This window comes from Cucurbita pepo, chromosome LG06 (assembly GCF_002806865.2).
Source record: "Cucurbita pepo subsp. pepo cultivar mu-cu-16 chromosome LG06, ASM280686v2, whole genome shotgun sequence".
Classification (NCBI taxonomy): Eukaryota; Viridiplantae; Streptophyta; class Magnoliopsida; order Cucurbitales; family Cucurbitaceae; genus Cucurbita; species Cucurbita pepo.
Genome location: NC_036643.1, coordinates 3,283,974 through 3,298,976, shown reverse-complemented (window position 1 = coordinate 3,298,976; position 15,003 = coordinate 3,283,974). Strand labels below are relative to the sequence as shown.

General features: G+C 39.4%; 3 protein-coding genes across 4 annotated transcripts; 1 reads left to right on the top strand and 2 right to left on the bottom strand.

The window, feature by feature from the left end:
* Positions 1-138: 138 nt before the first annotated feature.
* Positions 139-11,644, bottom strand: LOC111797544 (probable phosphoinositide phosphatase SAC9). Of its 2 annotated transcripts, none has more exons than XM_023680579.1 (12): positions 10,891-11,644; positions 10,645-10,777; positions 9,275-10,491; positions 8,616-8,723; positions 8,289-8,459; positions 7,433-7,675; positions 6,752-7,183; positions 5,036-5,854; positions 3,883-4,080; positions 1,317-1,787; positions 986-1,216; positions 139-650 (listed from the first exon to the last, which is right to left on the bottom strand). In XM_023680579.1, exons 1-12 carry the CDS (start codon positions 11,512-11,514, stop codon positions 375-377), a joined length of 4,923 nt encoding a protein of 1,640 aa, XP_023536347.1. In that variant the 5' UTR covers positions 11,515-11,644; the 3' UTR covers positions 139-374. The 2 variants fall into 2 exon arrangements, with proteins under 2 accessions (XP_023536347.1, XP_023536348.1); XM_023680580.1 differs by having other exon boundaries at positions 10,645-10,767; positions 10,891-10,994.
* A 188-nt stretch (positions 11,645-11,832) lies between these two features.
* Positions 11,833-13,433, top strand: LOC111797545 (anthocyanidin 3-O-glucosyltransferase 2-like). Its single transcript, XM_023680581.1, has one exon. It carries the CDS (start codon positions 11,905-11,907, stop codon positions 13,345-13,347), a length of 1,443 nt encoding a protein of 480 aa, XP_023536349.1. The 5' UTR covers positions 11,833-11,904; the 3' UTR covers positions 13,348-13,433.
* On the bottom strand, positions 13,296-14,397 carry LOC111797546. Its single transcript, XM_023680582.1, has 2 exons — positions 13,703-14,397; positions 13,296-13,592 (listed from the first exon to the last, which is right to left on the bottom strand). Exons 1-2 carry the CDS (start codon positions 14,138-14,140, stop codon positions 13,506-13,508), a joined length of 525 nt encoding a protein of 174 aa, XP_023536350.1. The 5' UTR covers positions 14,141-14,397; the 3' UTR covers positions 13,296-13,505.
* Positions 14,398-15,003: the final 606 nt, after the last annotated feature.

The window sequence follows — 15,003 nt, the reverse complement described above, 5'->3', positions numbered from 1 at the left end:
CTAGTAGAAACTCGTGTACGTGTAGCACCCAACTAGAAGCTTATACAATCCAGCATCATACCAAATCAAGTTTAAATTGTCAATATGATGCATTTGTAAACTATTGGGCAGTAATGAACTGAACTGATACTCAATCCCAACTCAAAAGGATCAAAATCTTGAGCAATTGATATGGTCACACAAATACAGACCAATTCACATCGGACATAGAGAATTTTTGTTCTAAGTTCCTAATTTGGTATTAATACGTAAAAGAATATTGGGTTAGATTTTGGCATCACAACAAAGAATGGAATCAAATAACACAATGAATCACAAAGACCATTTTTGCATTTTTCTTTTCCCCTTGGAGTAAGAGCAACAACATCCAAGCATCATATAGCAGAAAGACTTGCCCATTTTCCAAGTTCATAAGGATCTGCATAGTAATACAGCTTAATTCTATTGGACAAAGACAACCCTGCTGCAAAAACCCTGAATCCAGAATCGTCTTGCTCTGCTGGGTCATCGGAAAACGCTGCAACGTCTCCGAGAAGTTTGAATATAATTTTCCTCGTTTGGACAAGTCTAGGAAGATCGAAGTAAAATCCTGTTCCAGCCTTCGCTTCCGGTAGTCGGTACTCGGCTATAGTTACTACAGTATTAGGCTCCTGTAAGAGTAGTAATGGTAACCATTTTTAATGAAATGAAACCTCCATGATTCAATCATACAGAAATGACTTTTGAAACATCATCAATGGAATGCTACAGTAAATTCCCAGGAAAAAAAAAGACAAATTATGCATTCCAGCAAATATACTCATCGTCATCGGGACGAAAATTTTGTTCGTGACGGAATAGATAGAAGGCAGAAACTATGCTTGGAAATGAGAAAAGTGGAATCCTTCTATGCATAATTGTTGTCCATGAAAAACAGTTCATCGATTGTATTCTGGCTACATATGTTTCTATGTTAAAGCTGTAAACTAAACAAAGACTTAATTACCTGAACAACGGAAACCTGTAGATGTAATACAGCAGGATAGATGTGCCTATCTTCTAAAAACGTAGCTGATGCATCCCAGATTTGTGCATCTGAAGAAGGTGAATGGGTAACTCGAGGTTTTATCGCACCGAAAGCCTCCAGACGGAATCCAGCAATCATTGGTGACGCTAGAGATAGATACTGTTCCAAGACAATATCATTCTCCACAGCCGTTTCGGCTTCAATTGGAACCTAGAGAAAACAAAAGGGCAGTTAACAGCAAATTAGTATTACAGGAAGTTTGACAGACGCCACAGATTTAAGGCATTATAGATCACAGCAGGATTTCTACCTTGAATCTCCTTACTTGAGGGGCTCTCTCCAACCAGGTCCTATTAGATATATGATCAGAGCCTGATGATGAATCAAGACCCGTCTCTTTTTTCACTGGGATTCCAACTACAATAATTCGTCTAGCATGAAGACAAGGAATAGCTTTACTTGATCCTCCGAACGAGGCACGTAGATTAACTTGCGGATTAACTGGTGCAAAAGGATTTTCATCTAGAGACAAGAGGTTAAAATCTGTCTCATAATTAAAAGAACTGGAACCAGGGCGTTGAAGGCGTAGTGTCATCCAAATGATGCGGCATCTAACAGGATTTTTAAAGGTAAACCGGACATGCCTAGGTGCTCTATTGTCGCTGTATTCTTTTTCTGGCCCAGAAAAATCAAATGAAGATGGATTCAAGGATTGGACATCCCACTTCCCCATATACGACCTTTCTTCCCTGTGAATAAAATTACTCGCCCAGATTTGTACCTGCAATGAGAGAAGAGTGCAAGTCTCAAATTCGACAAGAATTCAATCCCCACCAAGATTCCAAAGCACTATAATAATATATTCCAAATTCATGGTTCAAATTTTTCCCCCATAAAAATGTGCCATCTCGTTATTTTCAAATCAACGAAACGTGTAATGTGTAAAGCAAAACAGTCTAACTGACGAAATTATTTGTACTCGGATTTTGCATTTCTTTAACATTTCATGAAATGTTGAGGAGACGCCGCCATGGTGGTAACAAAAAATTGATATATAGATAATTATATTTTGGGGCCATCAGTTGCATAGTACGTACAACAAGAGAGTGCGTACATGCACAGTTTCATATTAAAGAAGCATACTGGTACTAAAAGGTCGAAACAGAAACATGACGTCAAAATGCAACATTACATAATAGCACAAACTGACTCTAGTAAAACAAATGGACACGTCAAAAAGATATAACCAACGCGTTGTGAAGGTTATATATCCTTTGCATTATTCTCATAAAAAAGGGGGGTCTTTCAAGAGAAGTTGTTCACTTGACAAAGAACCCTACACCTCGTGGTAAAATCTCTAATGTTAACTCCAAGGTAAGCTTGAATAGTGCGAAATCAGTCATTTCCCAAATGGATTTCAGTAAGGAGGCTGATGCTCTTGTAGATTATTTTTCTATTAACTTTTGACTTACTATTTCAAGATTGTGACAAGAAGACTCCTATTTCTTCATCCCTATGGGCCAAATTTCATTATAGAAGTCTGTGGTCTTGAGTTTAGTGAAATTTCTCCTGTGGTTTAAGAAGGAAGTTGTATCATGCTCTAGCTTTACAAAGTTTGTTCCACCCTCTCTAAAGTAATTGGATTAACTTGCATGACGAGAATTTATACTTCTTTGCTGGTGATGGTTCTTCCAAAGCTTCTTTTTATGGAAGAGTTGTTCTTGCAAAGCTGGAGTGTAACACTTCATGCCCAAGATTTAGATCAGGATTTGAAATCCATATTCGACACTTGATAGCCCCAATATTCCCTTGTGATAAGACCACATTATGTACTTATCGGTTCTAAGAGTGAAGACTATCCCCACAACACAGGTTATTTCAGCATGCTTTGTCCCCATTTACATGTTTTGTAGGAAAATTCTCAGGAGGCCATCCAACACCCAATATAGAATTGCTCAATGCTCACCATGTTTAATTTTAGAGTTCTTATGATTGAGCCACTAAAATGTTAACTTGAAGCAATCCTATATTGGATAACTTCCCGAAAATTTTCTTAGGAAACATGTGAGTAGAACAATGCATGTTGAAAGCACTCATGTTGGTCTATGAGGATAGCTTTCACTCTTAGAAGTGATAAATAGGTAGTGTGGTCATGTTGTAGGGGATGCAAGGGAATGTCAAGGCATCAAGTGTCAAATCCAGATTCCAAATCCTAATTCGAATCCTGGACATGGTGCATTACATGGAGAGCTTTTCGAGGAGTCATAAGCAAATTTGGCTTGAAGTTTAGTTTGATGAAATCAATTTTTTGGTATTGAGAAGTCTTGATCTTGTTGCATTAGGATTCCACATGGACGGTACTAAAAGGTTTTTTGTTTGTTGGCAATTGGTTCTTGGTTTTCTTTGGAAGATTTGAAGTAGCTATCAGTTATCAGCATTTGGTGGAGGCCTTATTCATAGTTTCATCCGTCTTTCAGTCAAAGATATTAAAAAAGTTCATGGTTCTTTAAATGTTTATTTATTTTCTTGGCTAATCTCTATAAGGTTGTATTTTCTATTAGTATCTTTTTTTCTTTTTCACTATTTGGGAGTTTGTATCTCTCGAGCTTTCATTCATTTGTATTATATCATTGAGGAGTTGTTTTAAAAAAACATTGGGAAGGTTATATGTCATATACTGTTGGTTAAAACGATTCCTTGTCCTTGAGAACCGTCCAAAATGATCCCGCATTGACATATTTAACTAGATCCTTGCAAGGTACACTGCTGGAATACTTTCAATCTCATGTAAATGGCTATATAGGTTCTAATTATAAACCTATTGACAACTAACACTAACAAAGAAGCATATTAAGTACGCAAATGTCAGTACTTACAATTGGAGTGTCTCCCGCAGAGTACCCACAAGGGCTCACAAGCAAGATGACCCCACTAACATCAGAAACGGAACCAAGAGCAATAACAAATTCAGCCGAAGTAGCATTCGGAGGAGCTTTCCAATATGAACCTACTGAACCAGAATCTAAGGGAGTAAGCAATGACAAGACTGGTGCTGAATCCACTGCTGTTTCCACCTACAATTACACAAAACTTGCAACTTATTATGAATTACAAAGTCAACAAAATGGAAGATTTTTGCAAGTTAGATGGCACAATTATTTGAATAATATCAGATAATTTTCAAGAGATTAAAACTGCGAGTATCTTGAACTGACTTTTCTATATCACAGTATTTTTTTAAAGACAAAATCACATTCCATTTCATTTCTTCCAGGATATAAGGTGTCTGGCAAAATGGAACTGATAACAATGCCAAATTCAGCAGGCAGTATACTAACCTTGTAATGAACGCAAGGCTAGGGCAATCATCTTTTAATGGAATGATATCAATGGCAATGAATTCCGAAAATTGTAAGCAATTACTGCTTCAAAGCTAATATGTTCGATGGAAATAACTTCCAAGCTAACTACAAAGCTACAAAGTACAAATATTGCATGTCTAGCAAAAAGATCTTTGAATGATTTGTCATCAACCAAGACATCCTCCTAAAATTTGTTTCCTTTTCATTGCCACGTAAAAGAGCAAAAATCATGTCCACCAAGCTTTTGTAAGAGGTCATCGCTTTGCAATAGCTTCTAACATTATGAGACCAAGCCTCTTCTATTATAGGTCTTTTCCCTCGATAGAGCTATCCATAATGTGAACTTTTTGAAAATGCAATGGTGACAAATAAAGATTTCAACCATATATATTGGTAATTCAAAGTTGCCAAACACCACTCATTCAAGCAGTTCTCCACCCAAAACTAGAGTTTTTATTCTTCTACTCCTAAATGTAAAGTCATTACTTTTTCTCAAAATAAAATCTCATACACTATCGTGAATATTTTAATTTCCTTTTCTTTTTTAATTAGGTTTGAAAAGTAGAATATAAAATATAATCTCATAATTATATTCGTAAATGAGGAAGTCACATGTAATGCAGATGATAGAAAAAAGCTTTTGTGTGTGTAAGACTCAAAATATTACCGAGTTCAAAATGCTGGCAAATGGAAATTCAGCAACAGACTCTTCTCCATTAAGCAATTTTCTTAGGACCTTTTGTACTCGTTGGCCAGCATCAGGCAGATTCTTTCCAGACATCCAATCCCTTACTGATGATCCAATCACCTGGTTCAGAGCTCCATATGCAGCATCGTCTGCACGGGCCTTTCTTCGTGCGCTAATTAATCCCCTTACATGGTCCAAGATCAATGCATCAAGCAGAACGTTGGGACAGCATTTTTTACAGACAACACCATCCAAACCATTCAAGACATCAATTCGGCTCCCATGACCTGATCCTCCCTGGCTTGAATAACCACTGTTTGAGACTTCCCTTGAGCTGTAGCTTGTTAGAAGTTGAGCCCCTCTCCCAGCACAGCATACTTTACAAACCTTTCTTTGGCATTGTGAGCATAACAAGACAGGCTGGGGAGTTCCCACTGAGGATGCTTTAGAGGGAAATTGAACTGGTGTTTTAATTTCAGCACGCACCTCACAGGTTCCACCAGAACAGATCTCTCCAAGTTCTGTGACGTTCCAGAAATCCACAAGATTGTCGATTTTATCAAGACCAATAGCAGCAGTAATTTTGTCTTCCAGATAAGTGTGCCCAACTAATGCAAGATTGTTTGCCAATCTACATAACCTTCCAATATAAATTTCATCAAGCAATAGATTTGGATTTATAGTAGCAGGATCAGTTCCCATTGATAATAATGCTCTATCCCTTTCAGCAGCTGAAAGATTTAGCCGGAGGCGCTCAATTTCGAGTTTCATGGCTTCTTGGAAGCTGAGCTTCTTTTCCTGTATTATTCGCATAAATATTATCTGTCTAAATATGTTACATTAGGATTAGAATAAAAATACAGGATGATTAAATCGTCTTCATTCTTCTATTAGAAAAGATTGTCTTAAATCCATCGTTTGCGCACACACCACTCAAATAATGTCATGCCCAAGCATTCCCCATCTGCTGGATGGTGTTCATAAGATGACCTTGAAACTAAGTGGAATCCCAGAACTTGTACTAGACACTTCAAAGCAAGCCACCGTCTCTTCCTAACTTAAAAGCTATTACCACTAGCTATCATAGAAATTCCTAGTTCTTTCTGATTTAAAAACCACCAATTCAATAATCAACGTGCAGAAAGGGATTTAGTTGGATCTGGAGCTAAAGGAAAGTTATCATAACTGAAGTGCTGACTCCCAATATTAGGTGAAGAAATGGCTTTAAAAAAAGCTCTGCCGGCTGATTCCTTACTGAAAACCTCGTCCTAATTTCCTTTCCCTTATCTGTTACCTCTTGTAACCAACCCAAAATCCACTCCGAGCAAATAGACTTTTTTAGAAAGCTATCCTGGATTTTCCTTTTCAGCCCTCATAGAGCATGTATTATGCATTGCGGGAGGCCATTATCCTATATTTTTTCTTCTTGTTATTTCTTTTCATTTTTTGCTCAACTTGTTCAGATGAGCTAAGCATCTTATATTATCTAGTTATTTGCTTCCTATCATCTACTTTCAGGTTAGCCAGTTTTGAAGTTAGGCTATTGTCACTTAATTTGTAGGTTAGCCCATGATCTGTAAGTAGGATGAGGCTGCCAACTCTTGATGCAACTCAAAAAATTGAAATCTCATTGCACTGCTCTCATTTAGAATGGTATCATGATAACCAAACGAAACATAAGAAATCGAAACATACCATGCGAGGTCCTACAAGGGATATGAGACAGTTTATGTACAGTTGGGAACAACTATCGGCAACCTTTGGATCTTCTGCTGGAGAAACTTTGACGTCGGTTTCAGCACCATGAAATCCAACATGCTGGTCCAAAAAATCAAGTAAGTCCTCCCCCTGATGTACAGCAGTTCCGCTAACTGGTTGAGAAATTGTATCTGTAAATGTGACTTCTCCAGACAAAAGGTCAATTAATTGGTCTGCAGAAGCACTCGTTTTAACAGGTTCTGAAAGGTCTTCATTTAATGAAGGGGCCAAAAATGGGTTGGTTCCTGAACCGGAAGAAAAATGATTGATTTCCTTATGAATCGTTTTAGTGAGGTGAGCTAATCTTCCACCTGGTCCTTCATCATAAAACACTCCCCTCCAAGGAAGAGAAACTCCAAGGATCTCTATCTACAATATACGTCAACAAAGTAAAATATATTATAAAGTAGAAGTAAGAGCAAATCCTAACGTAATATGATATATGACAAAGAAATAAGGGGAAAAAACGATGAGAGAGAGAGAGAATCACTAAAGATGTAAATTAGCGGGCTATAACAATTAAAATAATAATAATAATAATAAAGAAGGTCAACCAGTTAGCGGACAAGATGACCTCTAGAAATTGAGTGTGTAACTCAACCAGTTATCATTTCTCACCTCACCAAGTGTCATTGAACTTCTCCCAGAATCAGCAGGATAAAATGTAACAGCAACAACACGAGTAAGGAAGTCCAGTTCACCCTCTGGTTCTTCAAAATCATATAACAATGGAAATGTTGATGCGTCTTGGGAATGGAGGCGTGCACCAGCCCCTGTGATAGCCATATCCTCAGCACTTATTGGCCCAGGTAAGGTTATTAGAAGGTTTGTCCCATTTTCACACTGAGGAATGGAAGCACCCTGCCAAGAAACAACAAAACTATTTAGGAACAACAATAACCACACACTCATATTAACCATTTACATACATACTAATGATCCATGCATGTAGGAACACATGGATGGAAGAACATACAGCTTCATGAATGTTTCCTTTTGTTTGAAATAGGGCAGTTCTATTTCTGGATACAAGTATAGAGGGGTGTAGGTAACTTGTTATGAATTTAAATTAACTCATTTTGAAAAAAAATATATAAAAGCTAGAACTAGAAGCAATATGCCGAGGATATATTGCAACATTGTTTAACAATCGGCTGACCATGTGAAAGGTCCTTTTAGTGTTTCATGTAACTGCATCAACAAGTAATAAGTAACAGAGGAAAACACCCAAATGATCCAATATGCAATAGAACAACTGTTGAGGATTTGTAACTGAGTGAAATCANTTTTTTTTTTTTTTTTTTTTTTTTTTTAGACAAAGTAAATGTCACATGAATGAGCAGCGTAGCAAAGCAATTTCTTTATGCGACTGCACTAACTTAAGAGCTGTACCTTCTACATCTCATGAAATTGAATAAAAGAGGCCCCATGATCATAAAGCACGAAGGGTAAATTTTTAGGAAAGAATACAAACCTCAAGTATTAGTTTTAGCCCATCTAAATTACGGCCAGTCCTTACATCAACGGTTGTAGGATAAGTTGAATCATCTGCACCATGAGATACAGTAAGAAGAAGCTGACAGACATGGCAAGGCTCAGTTAGGTAAATGAAGAGTTCAACAACGTCTGAACCCTGCGGAAAAACCTGTAGGACAAAGAACACAATAATTTCATGAAAAGCCAGCAAGCAAGACCAAACATAACGTCAAGTTTCTCAAGGAGCAAGGTTAATAGGAAATTTGACTATATATCATGTTTCCATCAGAACATATGATTCAGATAATAAAAGAATTTCCAGTACCCAAATCTCTCCTTTCTTCTTAAAACTCAGAAGACCAGCTCCACCATTAGAACTTGGAAAGATGTTGGTAACAGGTTTAAGTAAAAAACTGGATGCTCGTGAGAGTACCTACACCAATCCATATAGTCAATCAATGCAACAGACAGAAAAGTGGAGCATAAGTAACACACGATAAACCATATGTGCATGATAAGGCAATAACCAAAGGAAATAATGCAATACTTCAGCCAGGATATGAAAAATCAAACAGGAAAAAAAAAGTCACATGGTAGACCAGGAATAGCTACAGCACAAACCCTCTTTAAAGATATAGTCCCAAGGAGAGGCTCATAAGCGTATAAAAGGACGCTTCTTGTGAAGCCTAAATAATGGAACTTCTTTCAAAAGCTAATACCATTGGGATACCCAGTGCCATCATCAACACTAAGCATGAGGTGAAATCATCTCTCGTTCTTATCATTTATAAATAGGAAAATATGTATTAACTAGTGCATTGAGTAATAAACAAAATCATAAAAGGCACAATAAAACCATGCGTCTTCCACACCCCATACCCCCCAAATAAGAAAAATAGATAAATAATTAACAAATAGGAGTCATAATTCTCAAATTATTAGGTATTGAAGATCAAATGGTCCGAAAAATTCTCAAAAGCATACATTAAGAGGCTGAATAGGTATTGATGGAAGATGTTTGAAAAGCCTCATTCCGAGAAACATCTCCAGCTGCTTTTGTCGAGAGCTGTCAACAACAGCATTTTTATATCTTCTCTGCAAAGTAATTTTCATATTTTGTGCTGCAGAAAATTGTTTAAACTTTCCTGGTTCTTCATTGAATATGTTAAGGATTTGGCTATGCATAGCTTTGGAACCAGTATAAAGGGTGGCATGAATATCCCCGGCAGACAAAAACAAATCTGCTAGCTGAGAAACTGGAAATAAAATTGTTGATCTCTTGAATTCTTCAAATGGCATATCAAATCTTTTCCAAGGTTTATCAGGACAAGGATGAGTCCATGTTGTGGTCCTAGTATTATGATCAATATAATATGTTTTCCCTGTCACAGCATCGCTCCTTTTTTCCCAGCCTGGTGGCAGTGGAGCTGTATATCCACTCTGTGTATCCATTGAACGATAACCCATTCCCCAGTCATTATCTAAAGATATCCTTAGCCGCCTGCATTGCTCCATGAAGACTTGGAGAGCACCAAAATAACTAGCTGCATTGGTCCTATCCAAAGAATCAGCACAGTTAAATCGTATGACCCCATTTTGATGGGATCTTATGCAGAAATCACCTTCAAAGTCATCATTATGTATGATTTCACCTCTATAATCCTTGGTCTGTAAGCGGGAAGGTAAATAATCCCCTTCAGAAACACCTATTGATATAGTAGGGCCTTTTAGAAGCCTCCACAGCCCTTCAATCGTTAGCTGTTCGCCCTTTAACTTTGTGCTTGCATGCCAGTCATAATTTATTAAATGGATTCTAGTATATGGAAGTTTACCCGTTGATTTAACAAAATTCACAGATTCCTCAAAGTGCTGAACTAAAATAGATTCTGATTTTCCTTCTCCATTCCTAAGCAAATTTATGCAAACTATAGGAACTAAAGCTTTTTTGTTCCGATTTCCTCCACCAACGACATCGATTTTCCCAGCATCATATCTCTTACTCAACCTCTGATAGTACTGAGCGCTTCCTTTATAAGGATCGCAATCAGAAACATATATTTCTGCTTCTGCAGCAGTGATCTTCAGCTCTGCACCCCACCAAATTGGAATAGTGCCCCTTCGCCAAATGTATGTGTTAAAAGGAGTGCTCTGGCCAGGCTTTTTAGGTATCCATACCAGTTGCTCACATTCAACCTCGTTCCCTGTCAGATTTGGAGTATTTGTAACTAGGAGCTTGAATATATTACTTGTTCATATGAGGGAATGAATCAACAAACAGCAGGAATAAACAGGGGCAGTGAACTACGGCAATGGGTAATGAATTATTTTCTAGTACTGAACAAACGCTACAATACCTGTGCTGAAGCACGAATTCAATCCCCTGGCCAAATATCGAGTGCCAGGATGCAGCCTGCTTCGACGAGCAATAAGTGCGACAATGCCTTCCATCTGACCGGAACTCCCAAAACTTCGACACTCTGCAAACCCCTACACAATATTACCAACTAAGACAGCAGTACAAACACTGCCACAATTCACGACATACCATGAAACCTGTTAAAGATTTTGGAGATGATGATGAATTAAGTGAGAAGAAAAACCTGGAGAAGCGTAACGCAATGATGAGGCAATCCAATGTTCTTGAATGCCATCGAGAACCAACTGTTCCAAACGAACTCTTCGTCAGGCTTATCCAGCGGCATCCGGCTAGGGAACGGTCTCGTGATGTCCCTTGATTCACAAAAGTAGTGTTTCCCATCAATATCAAGCTCGACCAATTCTTGTACGTTCTTGAGCTCCCCCTTCCCCTGAACCTGCGGATTCTGCAGCAAAACCTTGATGCACTGACTCTCCAACACCGTGAAAATGGTTCCTCCACCAGGAAAATTCGAAACACTGGCTGAAAGTTTGGTGGCGACATAAAGTAAACCAGAACCGCCCAAGGCAACGTATCCTAAAATGGCTCTAGCTTGGACAGAGGACTTGCAAAGCCATCGCGATCCGTTGGTAATGAAATCAATTGCCTGGGACTCGGACTTGAAGAGGTCAAGGCCGGACTTCCCATGGTAGCGAAGAGCGCCGGTGGTGGGATCGATGTATATCAGCTGGGTGTCGTTCCTCGAAGACAAGCTCGCAACTATATATACTTCGCCGGATTCAAGTGTCAGAACGACTATGGATGTGTCTCGAGAACTCCGGCCACCGGCTGCGGGTGAAAAGGCCATCGACGGCGATAAATCTTGCCGGACCGATACAAAGAGTTTCGATGAGATTCAACTGAATTGGTCGGATCGGGCACATATGACTAAGAGACCAGCCAGAAAGCGAGACCTCAGAGAGATGAATTTTCCTCTTTTTATTTTTTTATTTTTATTGAAAAAATAATAACTTTTAATAACGTTTTAGGTGATAACTAAATTAAATTAAATAATTAAAATGATATAATTATTAATTTAAAATTTTAATTGTCCCATTTATTTGAGTTAAATTAAATAAATAAAATGATATAATTATTAATTTAAAATTTTAATCGTCCCATTTATTTCAGAGAAACAAGATCGACGGCGAAGAAAGGCAAGGCATTCTCTCTTCCACTTCCACCGGCGATCAGAGACATGGAGACGGCGGAGCTGGTTTTTGTCCCGTCGTCGGGAGTGGGCCATCTCGTCTCCACGATCAAGTTCGTCACTCAATTTCTCGATCGTCACCGTCGATTCAACGCCACCATTCTCGTCATGAAATACCCATTTACGCCGACGTCCACCGATGGAATCTCCGATCCCCCGCCACCTACCGCCGCCGTTTCTCCCGCCACGCCCCGAATTCGAGTCATCCATCTCCCCCTTCCTCCTGATCCTCCTTCGCGCCAGATCTTATCCCAGTCCTTCGAGAAATACTACTCTCTCTACATAGAGAGCTACAAAGCCCTAGTAAAAAATGCCATTAGCGACATTGCCGTCCCGGTCGTTGGCTTGGTTCTTGATCTGTTTTGTTCTTCCATGATCGATGTGGGTAACGAATTAGGCGTCGATTCGTACATCTTCTTCACTTCTGGCGCTGGATTTCTCGGGTCAATGTTTCACATCGAAACCCGCGATCGACAAATCGGTGTCGAATTTGACAAATCGGAGGCTGATTCGATCATTCCGTATTTCGCCCACCCTGTTCCGATGGGGGTTTTGCCTCAGTTTGCGTTTAACGGTGGCGGAGGGTTCAGTTCCATGGCGCTACACGCTCGAAAGTTCAAGGAATCTAAAGGAATCATTGTCAACACCTTTGCGGAACTCGAACCCTATACTTTGAGTTCACTCTCTGAAGACGGAATCCCTCCGATCTACACGGTGGGGCCGGTGCTGGACCTGGAAAGCGAAAATCGGCCAACTCCAGATGAAAATCAAAGCAAGGAAATTAGAGTTTGGCTCGATAATCAACCGCCGTCGTCGGTGGTGTTCTTGTGCTTCGGTAGTCGGGGATGTTTCACACCAGCCCAAGTCATGGAAGTAGCAAAAGGGCTGGAAAGTAGCGGAGTGAGGTTCCTCTGGTCTCTGCGCCGGCCACCGCCGCCGCACAAGAAGTTCGAATTACCGTCCGATTACACCGATCTTAACGATGTCTTGCCGGAGGGATTCCGGGAGAGGGTTAAAGGGAAAGGAAGAGTATGTGGGTGGGTTCGACAAGTGGATGTTTTAGCCCACAGAGCCATTGGTGGGTTCGTTTCGCACTGCGGATGGAACTCTGTTTTGGAAAGCATTTGGCACGCCGTGCCGCTCGTAGCTTGGCCGCAGTACGCCGAGCAACAGATAAACGCCTTCGTGCTTGTTAGAGAATTAAAATTAGCGGTGGAGATGAAGATCGATTACCATAGGGACTGTGGATATCTGGTGACTGCCGATCAGATCGAGAAAGCTATTCGATCTTTAATGGCGGACGACGATGCAGCAGGGGAGGAGGTGAGGAAGAGAATGAAAGAAATTAGCCGGAAAAGTAGAAACGCCGTCATTCATGGTGGTTCCTCTTACATTTCATTTCAGAATTTGATTGATATCATGTTGGCTTAATCTGATCCCATGAATCTCTTTGTTTATGGGTCTGCTTTTTCATGAGAATCTATGGAACAAATCTATGGAATAAAGTTAATTACACATATTCTGTTCTTCAAAAAACAGAGGAAATGAAATAAGAACACTGTAAAATGATGATTCTATGAATCATTGCTTTAGAAATAGAGTTTCATTTGAGATGCAGGATCCTTCTTCTTCTTCTTGAAATGCTTGGTGGCTGCTTTCAGCAGCTTGCTCCATGCCTGAACATTCATGGAATTGGAAGTTAAATTGCAGTGAAGAACATCAAGAACACCAAGAACAATACACCCAGATCTTACTGAAACAGAATCAAAATTCAAAAACTAAGCACCTTTTTGTTATGTGGGTAGCAAGCAGCAGCTTGCAGAGGCTTGGGGGAGAAATCAGCCGCCATTTTCTTGTTCTTCATCTTCTTCATCTTCCTGTTGCTTTTCGAGATCCCGAAACGGATACTGACGCCATTGGAGAGAAGCTTCTTCTTGAGGTTGGAGGTAGCTTTCTTCAAGCTGTTCTTCTCCACCGTCGTCGACGACGCAGCCATTTCCGAATCGGAAGGAAGCTTGATGGGGGTAATCAAATCCAAATCCATGGAATGGTAAGGCCGAGGGACCAAAGGGGACCAAATGGTGCTCTGAGAGTAATCAAAATCAAAGGCGGAGTTGTCTGGGAATTTGCAGAGAAGCTCTTTGGACATCAATGGCTCCAAATACTCCACCACTTTGATCAGTCTCTCCTTCTCCTCGTCGTCTTCCCAAGGCCGCATATTCATTTGGGATGTTCTTCTTCTGAGCTCTGGTTCAGCTGAAAAGCTCGAATCTGTCTTTAATGGTGTGGAGAAATGCAGAGGGAAGGGAGAGAGGAGGAAGAAGACAGTGATAAGTTACCGTTGGAATAGCAGAGTGGTTGAATTGGGCATTATGTTGGTCATGTGGTGGTTCCCAGACGTTGGGTTGGTCTGGTATTGGGCCGTTGGGCCCAAATATAACATGAATTGACGGATTTACCCCTACTTTCACTTTTTCTTTTAAATTATTAAATAATTTGCCTTACCTCGATTTGATTCCCATTGTCGGAATTAAAGAAATGGTGAAAATATATTTAAATAATTGCTACAATTTTTTTAAAGATTTAATTTTTAATTTCTAAAATTTTCATTTAACAAAAAAAATAAATAATTACAAATTAAATAGTTGAATTATAAATTATGATGGAGAATGTCTTAATTGAAACATACCCGTAGATTAAGACATTTGTTCTAATCCAACTAATAAGTCAACCATGAGAAATTCGGACGTCACAGACAACGTCAGTGTATGTTCAGGCCTCAAGTCAGAGAAATGTTTTAAAAAACGTGACCGAGAAAATGCATTTGAAAACGATTTGAAAGAATCGAAGAAAACAACGTTGCATGGCTAAAAACAAAGATAGAAACACCACAACTTACTATAGCATATAACTCAGGGCATGAAGAATTTACGACTAATCGCATCCCGTATCCTACATTTTGGGGGCATTCTAGGTCTGGTGGGTGTACACATGATCTCAGTGAACGATCATACACCCCATATTGACACAACATGAAATGGTAAAGGCCTATCTAATATGAAAACATGTAAACGAGGTTTAAAACTG